The sequence below is a fragment of the Thermobia domestica genome, chromosome 11 (assembly GCF_964235325.1).
Source record: "Thermobia domestica chromosome 11, izTheDome1.hap1.1, whole genome shotgun sequence".
NCBI classification, from domain to species: domain Eukaryota; kingdom Metazoa; phylum Arthropoda; class Insecta; order Zygentoma; family Lepismatidae; genus Thermobia; species Thermobia domestica.
This window is the reverse complement of record NC_137464.1, coordinates 5,304,284-5,323,902: the sequence shown is the minus strand read 5'-3', so window position 1 is coordinate 5,323,902 and position 19,619 is coordinate 5,304,284. Positions and strand designations below refer to the sequence as shown.

The window sequence follows — 19,619 nt, the reverse complement described above, 5'->3', positions numbered from 1 at the left end:
ACTAGAAACAGACATCTTTGAGCTCGACCCGAGAAGTCGACTCGAAAAATTTCCTCCAACTCGACTCGAATTGGGGTTGAGTTTCGAGTCGACTCGAGCGAAATCCGGTGTGTAGTTTCGAGTACATTCTTTAAGTATATTACATAGACAGTATAATTATTATCAATGACACTACTACTACTACAACGTATATTTATTATTGTTATTATTATTATTATTATTATTATTATTATTATTATTATTATTATTATTATTATTATTATTATTATTATTATTATTATTATTATTATTATAACAACACTGTATATAAAAAGAAAGATAGGCGGTTTGTATTTGAATACTAAAAAACTAGTTGATTGGCAACCTCGGTAGTCGTGAAGTCTAGTAGTCAAGGACATTGTTCACGAGCTTCTGAATTTGGGTTGAGGGTCCAAGTTGAGTATTCGGGCTCGAGCCAAACACTGTTAAAAGTTAGAGGGCACTGGCCAAATATCTTCGAAACTGCTCTGCCCGGGTTTAGAATTATCAACGAACCGAGCAAATGGCTCATCCCTACCACGCCAGCTCGAGCCGATGGCTCACCCTAAGTGAGCCTGCTCGAGCCATCTTCTCAGTTGAGCCGAGCCAAGCTGAGCTTGTTATAAAAAAATCTCTTGTGGTCTCGCTATCGAGACGAGACGGGATGCGAGCCGTGTCCTCTCTCGTGAGCGACACTAAAAGTATTCCATATTACTGTTTAGCTTACATTTCTCATGGCTTTCGGTTTCCAGTGTAATCAGGCCATGATTTCAAGACGACTTAAAACGAACGAGCCATTTATCAAACTCGACTGGACTCGAAACTCGACGCGAAAAATTGAATCGGCTCGGAACTCGACTTTAGGATATTAACCTTGACTTGACTCGAAACTCGACTCGAATTCGAGTCGAGTCGAGTTTTAGCTTGAATCGTGCTCATCCCTATACGTTAGGAAAAATGGTTGCTTATTATTATTCTGTTAAACTAATTATGTAATAATAACAACATTGTTATGTAAAACTAAAAATAAAGAATATAGAGAAACATTACACTACTCTATAATTAACGGGACTCTAGAATAAGCAAACTGATCTGAAAGAACTCCAATATTACATACCATTAGCAAATTAATTTCTAGTAATAAAGTAGACCTGCTCATCAGAACACAGTTTATTCATATCAAGACCTTACTGTAAATCGTCAATTATGGCACCCTAGTTGTTGATAAATATTTTCCTCCGGGGCACTTCAGACACTTTACTTTTAAATTCTGTCCATCATCATCCTCAGCTCTTAAGAAAAAAGTATTCTTTCAAATGTTCGAACGGTAAAATATTTTCGTTCTCCATCTTTATAAAAACACCACCAATCAAGGTAAAATATACTACTGGTATCATTGCACTCCTAGTTCACTCACTGAATTTATTGATTTGGAGCTGTCAAAATCTACGACAAAATCTTCCAGGTGCTTGCAATCAGTACACGTGATTTCCCTAAAGCTGTCTTCATCTTCAAAAAACAGCAAGTGGCACTACGAACTTATCTGTTTCTCTGTGTGTCTGTGACTGTCGGTCACTGACATACGTAGTTCATGCTCGATTGTTTCATTCTGAGAAATTCACTTACAGGAAAGAAACATTTGTTTCCGAAAAAAATATACATATATTGTAGTTACTCATCCGAAATGTAACGCGAAAAAAGTAACGCAAACTAGGTACGTTACTCAAAAATTTGTAACGCGTTACCGTTACAGTTACTTTGGAAAAAATGTAACGCGTTACTAGGAAACGTTACTTAAAAAGTAACGCGTTACAAGTAACGCGTTACTTGCGTTACGTTACTTCCCAACACTGCACTGATATTTACAGAAAACAGCAACTTATACAATGAAATACATAAGACATTTGAGAATGACACATTATGTGCTTAGTATGAGGTCCAGCTTCTGTGATACATTAGTTCAATTGTTGCAAACAGAGTATTTCACAAACACAACGGAGAAAGCACGGTGGCTCAGTGATAAAGCGCTTACCTCTGGTGTCTGAGATCACTGGTTCGATCCCCATCCAAGTAAATTTGTAGTAGACAACATTCGTCCATGGGTTTGCTCGTACATTTTCATTTCACTAATTCTTTCATCATCATCATTTATTTGCCTTAGTCATCCGAAAGGGCATAATATTGGAACGTAAAACTGAAACACTTTCAAACACACCAGAAAAGAGGACGAAAAGGACCGGACATCAAATTCAGTGTTGTAAGAAAACTATTATGGGCTTACTGAAAAGAAAATGTATATTGGATTTATTGGTTTCATTTGAAGGTTCCTTTTCGTATATAGGCTATATGAGACGGAACTCATCATTCAAACTAAGATCCGACCCGTTACTCGGAATGTTAGGGTCTCTGACCAGTGTTTTTGGAGATCAGTGGCTTCTATGCACTTCCTGTGTGATATGGCTGTTATAACATGAAGCAGCTATGACGAAACACAAACTTGGCTTATATTTTGTATGATTGATGTATCTGATAAATGTGGCTGCAATGACCGTTGGCGTGTTATGACCAGTGGTTTCTATGACCAATTTTGTAATGTTGTGTGTATGTCACGTGACGTCATCTAAACCCAAAGTAATATGCAAAATAAACAAATACAAAAATAAAAGAAAATTATAATAACAGTGATGATAACAAAACAGTATCTGATCTTAAACGACAATTTTAAAAAGACGCTAAAAATACAATAGTTTGAATTCAGATGTTTCTTCTTCATACCCAGACATTTACAAAACTCGTACATAATTATGATTTGGTAGGTGTGAACTGAGCCACGGGTATGCGGCAGTAATCGTAAAATACCCGTCTCAAAATGCTTGTATTCAACCTCACACACACACACATATATACAATGGTCCTAAAGTGGAGATGTCATTAAAAAATCCACTAGATTACATAAGTCCTAAACAGCAAAGTCCTAAATATCATTTAATTTACTAGTCGAAAAATGCGTAAGTTCTAAACAGCGGAAATCCTAAAAATCTCTTGTGGCGTTACCATCGCATCTATGCCAAAAGTAGTGTAGATTGCACAAGTTTCTACAGAATTTAAAGAAAGTACAGATTTATAGCCCAATGAAGCAGTTCATGTAAAAGATATTCCGGTAATATTTACTGTTACTATTTTCTATGACATAGGTTAGGTAAAGAGACGATTTTTTTTCTTTTCATGACAAAGATATCCGTATTTCTGATGACACAATTTAGTGACAAATAAATCCAAATTATTAAAAAAAAAAAAAAAACATATCCCCTATTGATGAGGTTTTGACTACCTCTTCGAAGTCAGTAAAGACAACTCCTTCGTGGCTAAGCGTTAGCGTACGCGCCTTTGGACCGTGGGAGATCCGGATTCCCGGCGGGAGTTCATTTGTTCGCATTCCACATTAATCAGTAAGTCCACGTCTCATATAGCCTCCCTGCTGAACGGGACGTTAAACTCAAAATCAACTCAGGAAGTCAGAAAAGACATGGTCTCCCGTTTTATGTTTTAAAATAATTTGCACGTTATTTTAATTCATTCTTACAATCAAGTATGGTACTTTACATCTATATATATAAAAGAGAACGTACAAATCCTTTGTCCGCTCATCACGCTAATACGGCTGAACCAATTTCTTTTATTTTTGGGGGGTTATTAGGATTTGGACCCTAGATGGTTTTTATCATATCACTTTAATTTTCAATTACCAGTGTCTTGAGATAATTGACCATTCAGGTGTCCATTACGTACAAATCCTTTGTTAGTTCATCATAGGTATAAAAATAAACGTATTTATATGCAACCCGCATGACCGTGTCACTCGGCGGGTTAACATACATGACAGGCGTTATAATGGTTTTTATCATATCACTTGAAAGCGAAAAAGTAAAAATTATCTAAGTAACAAAGTTTATTGCGTTCGGGGGTGACCGCAGCGAAGCGGGGCGGGTTAACATAAATGACAGGCGATATAATGTTAACATTTACTGCAATCTTCTATGGTTTTTATCATATCACTTGAAAGCGAAAAAGTAAAAATTATCTAAGTAACAAAGTTTATTGCGTTCCGGGGTGACCGCAGCGAAGCGGGGTGAACGCTGCTAGTAATTTATGAATAAGCTTAACTGCAGAATAGACGATAATATGTAATAATAATAAGAATAGTTTTAGTACTGTAAGCATGGGATGGATTCTGGTGTCTGGACCCTCCCTCGTCGAAACCATTCTGTGCATTTAGCCTTTGGTGTGGGAGGTCCGGGTTTGATTCCCGGCGGGAGCTAATGTGGTTCGGATTCCACGTTAATCAGTAGGTCCACGTCTCATATAGCCTCGCTAAAGTAAAATCAACTCAACTCAATTTTCTGTGCATTTAGTGTAATTTTAGGGGTGATTTTATAACTTTTAATATAGCCTAATTTATGCTCATGGACGCCCCTGAAAAGCTTTGGATTCCCCACAAAATAAAGTTCTGTGTACACGCCTCGCCGTCAGGGGTGTCATTTCAGACTTTGCTTGAGGAGGGCAAGGGCACCACCGAGACAAGACTTTTACGTTTTGTACTACTATATTAGTAGACAATCAATTAAAGTATATGTATTCCTCAAACTCTTTGGGGGGGAATTGCCCCTCCTGCCCACCTCCTAAATGACGCCCCTGGTCGCCGTTACCTTTGAAATTAACTGCGTTTTTAATAGGATTGCGGCCAGGCCCGTAGCCAGCCCAAAAATTTAGGGGGGGCATCATATTATAGTTCATTTCATGCTTCATCACCATATTATAGTTCACTTGCAAGCCTATCCTGAAACTTTTAGGGGGCCAGCCAAAGTTTAGGGGGGCCCGCCCCCCTAGTCCCCCGTGGATACGGTCCTGACTGTGGCAACTACAGCACTGTCGCAATACTGTGTGGTGATGGCGAATTTCAGAACTAAAACAACACAAGTTCTAAAAATCGTTTAAGTGTTACAAGTCCTAGTCTGCAGAAAAGTTAAAATTTAGGGCTTGTGTTCATATTTTTAGAACTCATAAACTTTACCCAAGTTTGCAACATCGTGACCTATTAGATTTAAAAAAAAAAAAAAAAAAATGCTTAAACAGTGTGTAGGGACAGACAGGGAGTTAGTCCACCACGACTGTAAAGAATCGAAGATTGGCAACACTGCAATCTGTATACTTGCAAAAACAATTTGCACATAGCATATTTGACCGCGAGTGATTGGTCTAAAGACCAGTGAACTGCTGAAACAGTAGTTGGGTTGATTATCAAAACTGAGAAATGTTCCTTTAAAAATTTATATCCTATACTTAAAAGTAAAAATAGATTGCTAGATGTGTTATGGTGAATAAAATACGTTCTTCTCCGACACACAGTAGTAGTTGACTAGAAGGCGTCTGCAGATTTCATTTTGTTATCCAACTGACATATTAAGTATTAGGTCATATTTAATTTTAACAAATCATCCTAAAACTCCTTTGATCACGTTATTTCCTTAAAACTCGTTCAAGTGCAAGTTTGGTTTACGCCCCAAATTAGCTTGGATGAAAAATGTACGTCATGGAGAAATCCAGACCTTCCCCCCAGTTGAACCCCCTGACGGTGAAGGAGAGACTGGAACATATAAGATACGCATCTTCAGCAACGCCCAAGTCATTCTCCTCTTCTCAAACCCCTTTTTAAAAAACTCTTTCAAGATACCTGTTCACCATTCTGCAGCAATTTCCGAGGGTGGAGGAGAGAATCTGTATGGATGAGGCATTGTTTCCGCAATATCACGCCTGTCCACTCAAACAAATACCTTCTTTTCTTTTATTTCTGCGGTTGAATAAGTTATAAAGACAATGCCTTTGTACAGCAGCATTGTTGGAGATCTTTAGACACTTTTCTACCTCTCCCCCTTTCCCCTTCCTCCGAACCGCTTTATAAGGGTAGTTTCTCCGTTCTCCTTCAGCTGACCACAATGAGACAAAATGAGAGAGACTATTCGTCTTTCATTCTGATGAAGACTTTTTTTTTTTTTTTTTTTTTAATGGAGACGAAACGCTTCTAATTGCAGGGTATGGCCTTTAGCTTCCGTGAAATTTAATTTCGGAAGGACTGGCATTTAAAGACAATTATTGAAGTCTTAAGTACACAAAAGAACGTGGTAATTAAAAAGACAGAACGATCCTATCATGATTGAGTAATTTTCTTCGCCGTTATCTCTGATCCATCATTATCGAAATTCAATCTCAGGTAATTACTCTTTTAAGTACGAGCAAAGGGCTTATTGAGATGCTCTGGCCAATTTCTCAACAGATCTGTTTTGTGAGCCTCAGAGTTCAAGTCAGCACATCCGTGCTCAACTCTTCTATGACTGGATTCAAGAGCAAAAATAGGGGCGTGGTGGACCAGTAGTAGATCTTTCAACTCTCTAATGAGTGGTGTCTCTGCTTCGATTTCAGCTTGTGCCATAGCCTTTGTGTGTAGGCGTAACCAGACCGGGATCAGTCACCGTAGAACACTGTTGCGCCCCTAGAATGCCATTGCACCACACGTAAGGTTCTTTCACTTGTTAGAAGTAAGGAGTGATGCAGTAGCGCATATAGGACGGGGCTGGGGGACCTAGGTCCCTAGTTTTCTACATGATAAACATAATTTAAGCTATCATTGATATATTTTGTTTTAAGTTTTAGTATACTCATGATTCCTAGTCCATAATTCAGTATCATAGTCTGGATTTTGGCTGGGCCTCCAGTTTTCACCTTCTAAATCCGCTACTGAAGCGGTGCTCTTCCTAGCAAAATATTCTAGCTATGTCAATATCTTCGTGGTGTGCACGATTTCTCTCGGGGATTTCCCGTTTCCTTCCACTTTGTTGAATCCACGAACCACTTCGTTCATCACCACCACTGTTGCTCTTAGCTTCGGAGCATAATGGTGGAACGTTAAACTAAAGAAAAAAGTACCGGAAGAAGTGAAACGAAATCTTTTAACCTTTAAATCCACATGAATGTCGCTGGTACGCAAGGGGTTAATGTTGAGGCACTTATTATAAGATTAGGCTTTGACGTAGGCACTTGTAGTTGGACAATATGCAGTTTACATATTATTTCCATTGCATTATTTTCGGCTTTCTAGAATGAAATTCACTACTACTTAATATGAGCAGCTTCCGCTCTTTTTACGATGCGAATTAATGACAACATTTTAAAGTTACACCAAGAATCGAAGTCGATACCACGCTCTACGTATTCATTAAATTACTCAATAATAGCTTTTAAAATTTATTGTAACACAAAAGTTATTTCTTCTGTGAACCGAACAGCACTATGACTGCCTTGAACTCAGAACATGAAGACGTTACGCTATAAAGTAAAACATCTTACCTGACATCCCTGCACCGTCTTGTTTGAAACGCCACTCCTCCACCACAAGATCTTGAGCACTCGCTGGGCTCTGACCAAGGACCCCAGTCACCATATTCTGGTTGACTGTCGCCCGGAATTACGTAGCTACCCGGAAGGTAGCCTCTCTGTCGTTTGTGTCTACCATGGTGATGACGGATGGGATGCTGAAAAAAAAGAAAAATAGTTGAGAAAATACTATATTTAAAACAAAAAGAAAAGAAAAGAAAAGAAATAGATTAGAACAATAAATGGGGCATTCAGTTCACATAAGAATCAATGCAATGACCAAAGTTGTGAGGAAAGACATAAAGTTCGTACTGTACGCTTATGTAAGGTAACTTCAGGTGCAGGTATATACGCCAGTGCAGCTAAATGCGCCAAGTGTTCAGTGCTGAGATGTTTCCGACGAAATCCGCTAGAATTACCGTCCAATATGTGCCACGCGCTTGGACAAGTCCGATTTGACGAATACTGCGGGAGACAGCGCTAAGATCGCCACGTCGTGCAGTGTTGTTTGCTTCGGGAAGGTTCCGTGGAAAGACGTTATTATTTCAATAGAGATAAGAATCCGTTATTAGTACCGTCCAAACTCAGAACATTGCCGATTGTTTACAGCAATGTACGCATTATTTCGTGTCCGTCTAGGAACACTTTGTTTTGTAAGTGTAATTTTAGTATTTGTGATTCCATGGCTACTAAATCAATACCAAGGATGGTGCAGCGAAATACGACAGGGCTTGTGCAGGACTGGATGCAGAAGACAAATATGTTTTCATTTGTCCCACATGTTCCATGTAATATCGGTGTATTTTTTTTAAGTCACGGTACAGTGATACTTTGTTTATCTTCTTATGGACTAAAACCTTTCAGTTTGGAATTTCATTTTACCTTTGGAGACTATCGTTTTTACATTTTATCTTTTTATCTTCATCTTGCACTTCGATTATTTTATTTTATTTATTTATTTATTTATTTATTGCTTCAGCTATGCTGTGTAGTAATATTTGAGTTTGTATAATACAGCAATGTAAGCAGTTGGAAGATTTATTACAGGCTTCTATTAATATCCTAGAGTTGGCGTAATTACCTGCACGTGTTTGTAAATACGCCACTTTGTAACACTTTTTTCTTTTATCTTGGGTACAAAACAGAAGTGAGTGGCATTATTCTTACATTTTTTTCTACACGCGGAAAAGGCTATTCTGCGACGTACGTGTCTTGTTCTTTGTATTTTATGAAAATTAAGGTCTTAAAAAAATCCAATACTCCTCACATAGCTTATTTACCTTGACTTACGTTATATAAAAAGCTAACACTGATTTTGCTTTTTTAGGAATTTACAGTATTTGGACGTGAATATTTTAAGCTATGAAGAGAGGTGTTATGAAGGATGTCCTACAAAGAATGAAAGTTTTGAAATGCCCGCAATTTCTGTTCTAATAAGTTGGCAGCACTGAATGTTACACGATTTTCATTTGTTGTCTTTGTGGTTAGTAGTCACGAAACGATTATGTCCATTAGGCTAAGGGAGATGATGATAAAGTAAGTGAATGATCGTGGGAGAATTGGTGGAATGAAAATGAGGGAGAAAACGTGAGTACCTCTACAAAACCCACGGACTCAATGTTGTGCACCACAAACATTTTTAGCCAGGTATCGAACCAGGGAATCTCCGCCCCAGACGCAAGGACTCTACCACTGAGCCACCGTGACCATGCGTTGTGTCGAACCGTATTTGCAATATAAGTTATATATAAGAGTGACATAAGAGTTAATATATCAAATTAGAGCGCTAAATGTAATTTAAAGTAACTTTTGATCAAACCAGGGATACCATGCACCAGAGGTAAGCGCTCTACCACGCCCCGCTCCCTTTAGACTAAAGGAGACGGATGATTGATTGATGAAAATGAATGACTATGAACGAAATGGTAGAATGAGAAAGTGGGAGAAACAAACAACTACGGGAAAACCCAAAAAAGAAAAGAAAATGAAAAGAAAAAAGAAACTTGGAGAAAAAACTTATTGACAACTCTTCATTTTGTAATTTAAGAGTCTTCATCCCGGCGAAATTAAAATACCGCTAATTTTACAGTATTTATGTGATATCTTCAAATAGATAAAAGATAAATGAAATATGGAACAAGAGCGCTCTAGACAATATTATTTTGCGTGAGGTATTGTTATCACAAGTCACCTAGTGGCTTTCCGTTTTCAGCTGTTTAGAACCGCGAAAATAAATGCCGATTTTCAAAATGGCTCGAGATCGAAAGCAGATAAGTGAGTCGTGATAACGGTTTCTCATGTAAAATAATATTGTCTAGGGCGTTCTTGCTCCACATTTCGATTATCTTTTATCTATTTAAAGATATCACATAATTACTGTAAAATTAGCGGTATTTTACTTTCGCCGGGATGAAGACTCTTAAGCATATCTCCCGAAATTAATCACAATGCTGGGAAAACACCGAAAAAGCATTTTCCCACTAAAAATCGAACCCGGGGCCATGTATGTCAGAGGCATTCATACTAATAATTTTTGTTTACAATGTTTTACATATTATACTTCATTTACTTTTATTACTGGATTCTATCATACGATAGAAACCCCCTGTACATCAAAAACAACTAAGAATACGTATGCCCGAAAAGGGATTCGAACCCTCGTCAGTGGATTGTTAATCTAATGTCTCTGAGAGCTCGACTACTCTCATCATTACTAAAAATCTACTGTATGGAAGGGCGCGTCAAGTAAAATATCTCCCATTATGAATTGTGTTCATTTATTCATTTATTTTATTTTATTTTATTTTTAATGATGGCGTGGATTTTTTTAAAACGTCTGTCAAAAGACATGCAATGAAATTAAATCAATGATATACAGATGTTTAATGAGCCACATAAAGTCAGTAAAGTGACGCGTTTGGATCGTGTGACACTGTCTCGCTCTTCACTTGACATTTCCAAACATTATGTATCCAAAAAACAACGCGACAACAGTGTATCCAAATGCACAAACAATATGCCAAGGAATCTTTCATTTTATTATATATCAAACATGTCTTGATTGAGGTTAGTTTATATGCCTGTGACGCGAGAGACACGGGTTCGATTTCGGTGGAGTCTTATGTGGTTTAGGTTCCAAGTTAGTCTGTCGGTTAACGTCTCATACAATGTCAGTGCCGAAAAGGACGATAAACTCTCTCATCGAATGGAGCTGCGGTGGCTTAGTGGTACAGCGTTCACCTCTAGTACATGAGGCTCTTGGTTCGATCCCAGCCTCCGCCAAGTGAACTTTGTGGTGGACAAACACAGTGTGCGTGGGCTTCCTCGGGGTTCTTCCGTTTCCTCCCACTTTCTTCATTCCACCATTTCATTCATTTCTCATAATCACCGTCTCCTTTAGCCTAACCGGCACAACCGTGGAGCGTAAAACTCAAAGATTTTATTGCATTTTAACATTTCCTTCGGGTTTCTTCCTTTTTTTTTTCTTATTTCAGCCGGGACCGAAAAAGTTCCAAATCCTTGTCAATATATATTTAACGGTTTTCACGTACAATTTACAAAATTTTTGCAAAGAAAAGGATAGTGCATTGAAAACTGGTCAGAATATTGGTCTTCCTAAAACAATGCGGAAAATGGTTGATGTTAATTTAGATTCAAGAATTTAAACAACAGAAATAGTTGATATTACTCAATTATATCAAAGGATTCACAAATGTTACATTATAGGATTAAACAAGGGAAACAGTTGAGCCTGACTTACTAAAAACAACACAGAATTTACCATTTTTCTTTTGCTTGTTTTTCATAAGTGAAAGGAGATAATGAACTGCAACTTATCACAATCATAGATAATGTTATTCTACAACAGAAAATATTAATCTCAAGAATTTTCAGTGTTCCCTTCCATAGAAATTACAGTGTTGCCAGAATAATATTTCCTCCAAAATCTAAGTTAAGTCAGCGACTAGAGGAACGAACTCAACTGCATTTGATTACGTATCACGTTGTTTTGGTATTCTGTGAACTACTTTTTCTTGATGACATTATTATTTAATTTTAATAACTGTATGTTAAAATTATTTTGTTTATTACAAACTAAATACAACTATTATTTAAAATATAGTTCACAGGATTTCAAGACAAGATGGTACGTATCTATGATTGTGGTAAGTTGTATTTCATTATCTCCTTTAATTTATGGAAAACAAGTAAAATAAAATGGTAAATTTTGTATTGGTTTTTAAGTGAGTCAGGCTCTTAACAAGGAAGTGGTTAATATTATTGAATTACATTCATTCAAGAGTTAAACAAGAGAAATTGTTAATATTGGCAAGTTACAGTCAGTAATGTTTACTATCATCTATAGGTTAAGAGGTATGATTAATGCAAGCTAATGAAAATTATGAAAGAACTTGTGGGATGACAGTGGGGACGAATAGGGAGTGCACCAGGAAAATCTATGTGACATCAAAACTACGTCCTAGGGTCCTTCAAACCAGAGTTAAGAGCTCTACTACTGATTATCCTTGTTTACTGTAAAATCTTAAGAAGCCCCATCACGGCGAAATTAAAATACCGCTAATTTTGCAGTAATTATGTGATATCTTCAAATAGATAAAAGATAATCGAAAAGTGGAACAAGAGCTCGCTAGACAATATTATTTTACATGAGATACCGTTATCACGACTCACTTATCTGCTTTCGATTTCCAGCCATTTAGAAAATCATTTATTTTTGCATTTTTAAATAGCTGCAAACGGAAAGCTACTAGGTGACTCGTGGTAACAGTACCTCATGCAAAATAATATTGTCTAGCGCGCTCTTGTTCCACATTTTGATTATTTTTATCTATTTGAAGATATCACATAATTACTGTAAAACTAGCGGATATTTTAATTTCGCAGTCATTAGGCCTCTTAAAGAGGTATATTAAACTGTTAAGTTTGCATCTCTGAAACTGTTGTAACATCCAGGGAAAGTGAATGACAACCGTCTCCTCCCAACATAGTATCACATTAAAAGTCAGAGTTTTTGCTTCTCGCTCATGTCTATTTCTCTCTTTTTAATATTCCATCTTGTTAGTACATGTCTGGCTGTGGGACGTCTAACATTTTCAGAATAAAAAAAGAAAGGCAGAGTGAAAGATCGCGGGGATCAGAACCACCCACGTTAAAATGTGAACTTTCGACTCCACTTACGCATATATACTCACACACTAAGGCATATTTGTAGACTAGACAAGTGACGTAACAAATGTTAATGAAAACTGAGATATTTTTTTTAACGGTAGACAGTTACATCCTGAAATAAATATACTTTCCAGGATACATTTTGTTTCATTAATTAGAGTTACTGTATTTCTTGATATATTTCTGAGTTTTACGTCTTTGTATCCTGTCCTTGTGGCTAAAGAAGGCGATGAAGTATAAAGAATAATCAGATAATAAAAAGGTCAAAGGATAATAAATGACACTAGCGCTCTGAGTGAGATTTGAACCCAAGACACACAGTTCTATTGCACCTGGGATGCGATATAACTTTCTTATCATGCAGGCCCATAGCCAGACCAAAAATGTAGGCGGGCCCGGTAGAAGTTAGGGAGGCCGATCCAACCATATTACAGTATAATTCATTTGTAAGCCTATCCGTAAAAATTTTAGGGGGCAATAAAAATTAAGGGGGGCCGGTAGAAGTTAGGGGGGTCGATCCAATAATATTATTGTTCACTTGCAAGCCTGCCGTGAAAATTTTAAGGGGGCAATAAAAATTAAGGGGGGCAAGGCCCCCCTTGGACACGGGCCTGTTTCCATACACTATTCCTTGATTTAAAGACACCTCAGGATATGTTCGATGGATCTTTCTTTTACTTTTGTCAAAAAAGATGCAATATTTCTTTCAAAAATATTATGAAAACTATTAAAGGTGTCTTCCTGTTTGTCCATTTCCCGTTTTGCCATATGCCTATTTTCATTACTTCAGGCGATGATGCTAAGATAGTGTATGTTAATTTGGTTGTAAGGCGAAACCGGAATTCCCTTTCTCCAGAGAAGGGAATTTTCAAATTGTGATAGGGAAATTTAGTGTCATTTTGCAAAACATTTATAAAGCTAGTAGTATTTACGTTTGAACGAATAGAATGGCGTATAATCAAAGTAAGTATTCAGAGTAACATATTATTTGCGTCAGTATTTAAAAAAATGGTCATGCAGCCTTGTAATTGTACCTTAAGGTTGGTGTAAAGGGAGAAGTTTTGCCAATAGATGTCACTACAGTCTTCGTATCTCTCTCACGTATTTTTTTTACCGTTGACGAAAATTCACGATTTCTCTTACAAATTTCAACCTAGAGATTTAAAATTTTTAGAGAATGAACTTCATAACGTATTAAAGGCAACAATCCGTGCCGATTTTTTATTTAGAATTTTATTCACTGTTGAAATAGTTACATTGTTAAAGATTTGGATATCCATTTCAACAATCAAGCCATTTCAACAATGAAGAAAATTCTAAATAAAAAATCGGCACGGATTGTTGCCTTCAATAGGTTATGAAGTTCCTTCTTTAAAAATTGTCTCTAGGTTGAAATTTGTAAAAGAAATCGTGAATTTTCGTCAACGGTAAAAAATACATGAGAGAGATACGAAGACTGTAGTGACATCTATCGGTAAAACTTGTCTCCTTAAACCAACCTTAAATATGAAGAAGAGAGAGAGAGAGAAGAATATGAGAAAACTAATATAAATCTTTAGTTTCTACATTTCGAAATTCATCCAGACGTCTGTTATTAGTAATAGTTTATGTTTGCTTTTCCTTTTTCTCTCTAGGGGTAATATTAGAATGCAATATTTTTTTTTAAATGATTTTTCTTTATTTGAAAGCTGTTTAAAAAATGATCTACATTTGGCAACAGGAACATGAAGAAAGAAACTTTCAGAAGAACTCAATCCCAGATGGATTGCATTTCGTGATCCGAAGCCGAACGATCGACATCATTCTGCTATTGCCACCAGCGCAGTGTTGAATAAGACCACTCAATCAAGTCAGTAGTCACTGGCCGCAAAAGATAACATCCTCATCTTGACAAAGAAATTGACACTATTCATCAATTGTCGCAGTGGCGGATCCAGCGGGGCGATCGACCCCCCACCACGACCAGAAGAGGAAACTTTCTTACTTTATATATAAATATATAAATAAAACCCATCCCAGAGTTTGAAGCTCTTAAAAGTAGCTCTAAGTAGCAGTATGACAACCCACCGACCCCCCCCCCGAAGTCGGTCCTGGATACGCCCCTGACCTGTAGCAATTTTCCTCCATTACCCTATTTTTCCTTCTGTCATATCTGTTAGGGCACAATAATTCTATCTCACAACTACTTCATCTTCCTCTTTTTAGTTGAACGTCCTACGACTATATCCATTAGGCTAAGGGAAATGAATGATCAAGGCAAGTGAATTGATAACGGAAGAAATGGTGATATAAGAACGTGGTAGAATACGAGAGTACCCCCCCCCCAAAAAAAAACATAGGTACGATATTGTCCATCACAAATTTACTTGACGGAGGATCGAACTAGGAACCTCAGACTCCAAGGGTAAGCACTCTACCACTAAGCCATCATGCCACCTTTCCAAAACGCGAGAAGTTCATTTTCAAATTCGAGTCAAGATGAGAAATTTTCCGAGCCTCAGGGCCAACAGTAGTTCACCTAGGTCTCAGGTCTCAAACACTGTTTTAGTGTTATATAATTCTAAGTATAAAAATTCTAAGTATATAATTCTAAGTATATAATTCTAAGTATAAAAATTCTAAGTATATAATTCTAAGTATATAATTCTAAGTATATAATTCTAAGTATAAAAATTCTAAGTATATAATTCTAAGTATATAATTCTAAGTATATAATTCTAAGTATAAAACGTGGTGGTGCTCGTACAAATAAAATGAAGAGCATTTATCAACGTTTAAAACTCCAGTAATAAACAAGATTTGAATGTTGTTATTTCACAACCATCGTGAAGCTTTCGTGACACAAAAGAATTCTCATAACTTCAAGAAGGAATTAAGAAAAAATCAGGTAATAATTTTGTACATAGATGTACATTCCGAGAATCAATACGGGACAAAAACGTATTCTACGAGAATCGAGATGACACAAGAAAGAATTCTACAAGAATCGAGACGACACAAAAAAGAATTCTACACAGTAATAAATGGTTGTGTTAATTCAACTCAATTTTAACACAGGGCAGTGGTTCCAGCGTGACTACCATATGCGGTGTTAGTTCAACATAGACCCTGCGGTGTTGGCGTTTAACACAGGGGGTGTGTTACGTCTTTAACACACAACCGGTGTTAAGCGGTGTTAAATTCGGATGTGTTAGTATTTTCAATGTTGATTCGACTCCATGTCAGGGTCGGCAGTGTGGAGAAAAGTGTTACTTGTGGCGGTGTTGCACCAACACGAAGAAAGTAACACAGTGTGTAATGTGTTAATTATTTTGTGTTAATATTACACCAAGACGGAGAATCGAGAATCGAGACGGGACAAAATCTATAAAATTTACAACACGAGATGATGTTATTTTTTATCTATTCTCATCTTATGAGTAAAAGTACATTCTATTGCCAACACTTATTGATTTCCATTCAAACTAGCTACTTTTTTGCATTCTTCTCCACTACCACAAAGTTTATATTTGTTTATTGATCCTTTTGCATAGTGTGCACATTTCTTCCCAGTAGAACACAACGTTCCTTACAAAATATTTGATGAATCTTTACGTAGCTCTTTATACAAAGACCAAAAAACTTAGAACCCAGGTATACGTAGAAAATGTATTCCTTGAATTATTTGAAACCATTTTTTCTTCTTTTAGTAAGTCCTCTGATTATTAGACCACATATAAAAAAAAGGGAGAAATGTCTCTTTGTTGTTAGTGTCTAAGGCGCTAGGTGGCACTGCTCTAATCCTTCTCAATTCCAGTTCTTCATAATGGTCAATCTTCTTAAAGAAGGCTATCGAAAAAGGTCGCTTAAGTTGAACTGATGCACCTGCGGGGGATCTGGGCAACCACTTTTGTCCTACTCTTTCGATTCCCAAAGGATTACAACACCCAAGAATGTTTGGATGTGAATAAGTTCCTGTTCCCCTCCGAGATCTCGTGGGGGTAATACTGTATACGCTTTTTCTTCGTTTTTTTTTTCAAAGCCCTTACAGAAGTGATACAGATCCATTTCATAAACCCTTTTCTTATTATTATTAAACTGAGCCCAACACTTCACCGTGTTTCCAGTGAACACAAGATAGAAATGTGCGAGATGTTATGTGGACAATCGTGGTACTGGAGAACACGAAGACAATACTTCATATCAGTGGTGATTTCAGGGGATGGTCTGGGGGAAATTTCCCCCCACGGGTATCTCTTCAATCGTGGACAGCGTGAATGAGTAACTACTTTCACCTCTTGTTTATTCTAAGTCTCCGCCGGAGAAAATCTAAAATCACCATTGCTTTGTAAGAATCTCTTCTGTAGTCAACAGGGAAACAGAAGTTATCTTGCATACTAAAATTTTAATTTTTACATTCTGTATATCGTTTTATAAGCTGCTTCATCACACAAAACCTAAGTTCACCTACATTCTACCCACAAACAACCGAAAATTTCAGAGCGGACTAAAGGTGAACCCAGGGGAAAGCTCAATCCTCCCCCATCACGCACTACCTACGGACATATGATGACAGCTCATCAGTTGGAGAGGTTCTCATGTATACACGTGCATTTGTATCATATATTAGGACACGTCTATATGTTTACACAACAAAATTAGCACTCTTTTTACAAAAGGGTTATATTTTTGTGGCTTCTTAAGCTAATTACTGTTGTTGAGGCTCACAGGGTGCGCGTTTAGTAGGTGAGTAGGTGGATGTGGTACACACATATGATAGCTACGAAAAGAATGGTGGACTGATAAGAAGGCGGAATGACGCAGCCGCATTCTGGAGAAAACACATATCGTCCACTTTATACACACAAAGGCAACAGTAGAGACTAAGCGGTTAGCGTAATCGCCTTTGGCGTGGGAGACCCGGGTTCGACTCCCGGCGAGAGCTAATGTGGTTCGGATTCTACGTTAATCAGTAGGTCCACGTCCTATATAGCCTCGCTGCTGAAAGGGACGTTATACTCAAAATCAACACCAACAACAAAGGTAAGTGGCACAACTTGGGGAAGACCTTTTTAGATATCTGTGTTTTGTTGTCAGATATCCAAGCAAAATATCCAGATCCTAGGTAGCGCAAGCAAACTTTCAGGGGGGGGGGGTGCACTGTCTTCCAGGATGGGCGTCCATGCACGAAGCCCATAAAAATTGGAAGTAATATTGGTAGTGTTTTCGGTAGCATGCTAGTTGCATTGAATTTTCCCAGAATATATATTGAAAGAAAGTGATTATCATCTTAGGTATTCAGCCACGAGTAGCAGGTATATTTTGGAGCTCCCATGTACTCAAGTTCTTAGCTACATCTTGACCTTGACGTAGAAATTATCAGTTTATACACTACCCAGTAATGCAGACTTTTTCTCCCATTCTGTCGTGATTTCCTTTCTACCGTACTGCCTATCACGTTCCTCTGGATTCAATCTATTCTTAGCTAATGTTCCAAACAGTTGAATTCTCTCATTTTCATTACATCCAATATTGTTCATTTTATTCCCATTGTTCCCAGCACTTCCTTATTAATTTCGTTTGAATCCGGCTAATATTCATCCTTCTTCTCCACATACACATTCCGAAAGTCTTCAATCGCCTTTTAGTGTCCAGATCTCTGTTCTGGAGAGTCCAATACTCTGCACTACAATGTAGCAATTGATGATCCCTCTCTGCTGATTTAGTGGCTAGTGCACTCGACCCCGGGTTCGATTCTTGGTAGGAGAAAATGGAATATTTCAATTTAACGTCCCACGATTATGCCCTTTTGGCTAAGGGAGATGATGATTAAAGCAGTGAATGATGATGAAAGAATTGGTGGAATGAGAAAGTGGAAGAAAACTGAAGTACCCGAAGAAAAGCCACGAAAACGATGTTGTCTACCACAAAATTGCTTGGGCGGGAATCGAACCAGGTACCCGTCGCACTAGAGTCTTGGTGCGAGAGAATTGTAGTTACTACGATAGTTTGGTTTTCACCTTCCAACTGTAGGTGTACGTCACATGTAGCCTCGGCACTGAAAGGGGGCAATAAACGTCAACAAAGATAACAACAACATTGCAGTTGACATTCTCTTTTCGATGTGTTAAAGGAAGTAATGAGAGCTATTTTTTCTAAACATCTGGAATCAAAGACTGAATCACACGTACCAAAGACAGCGCATGAAGTTTGCGGGATTTACAAAGGAGAGAGTGTTTTGAAAACAAGAAGCTTGGGAAATTTCTCTTTCTGAAAAATGTTTAATTATCAGAAAATGTAAAAGCGGATTCTTATACAACATGGAAAGTGCCATCATTTATTGACAATACTCAAAGAAATGTTTACTTTATGAGGCATCAACCAGAAGCATGTAAATAGAGCCCATTCAAACAAGAGAAATGGTTATAGCCATTTACAAATCCTCCTCACGTACTCTGAGTAAACGCTTGATCAAAAATTACCGCCTCAATCGTTTCCATGACATCTAAGACCCAACAGTGTTGTCCTCACAGAAGAGCACATCTGGCTAGCATCGGCATCCATTCCATTCTCACACTCATTCAACTCTTGGCTTTTGCTGGTGTTAATGACAATCCCGATCCTTTGATGAACAAGATGCTCTCTGTGGGTCAAGGTAAACCAACTGTACACTCATTGGATGTCAAGTTCACTTGCGAACGGCGCCGCTGTGTCTACTCAAGAAATTCCCATCAGTGTTGCCAAATGTTTTTGATAACATCAACAAAACTATTAAAAATAATAAATTTCTTTTAGTATTAGTGAAGACGTGAAGCACAGATAAGACTGGTGATTTGGGAAGAAGATTCGTGCCACTTAGACATTGTTTTGATTCCCTGCACTGTTAGGCGCAGTTTCACGATAAACTTACATGCTAATGTTGCAGGTTTTTTGCTGCGGACTGCACTTCTTTATATCACCCACCAATCCTTTTCCCTTCCTCTTTTATCTTCTACCATACTAAG

General features: G+C 37.6%; 1 protein-coding gene across 5 annotated transcripts in view; it reads right to left on the bottom strand.

The window, feature by feature from the left end:
• The window catches only part of Ppn (proteoglycan-like sulfated glycoprotein papilin), a 557,431-nt gene that overhangs the window by 260,127 nt on the left and 277,685 nt on the right, over positions 1-19,619 (bottom strand). For all 5 annotated transcript variants that reach the window (XM_081729955.1, XM_081729958.1, XM_081729956.1 and 2 more), the window contains exon 3: positions 7,420-7,604. In XM_081729955.1, the coding sequence (XP_081586081.1) occupies positions 7,420-7,604 (185 nt within the window). The remainder of the gene's footprint in view (positions 1-7,419; positions 7,605-19,619) is intronic.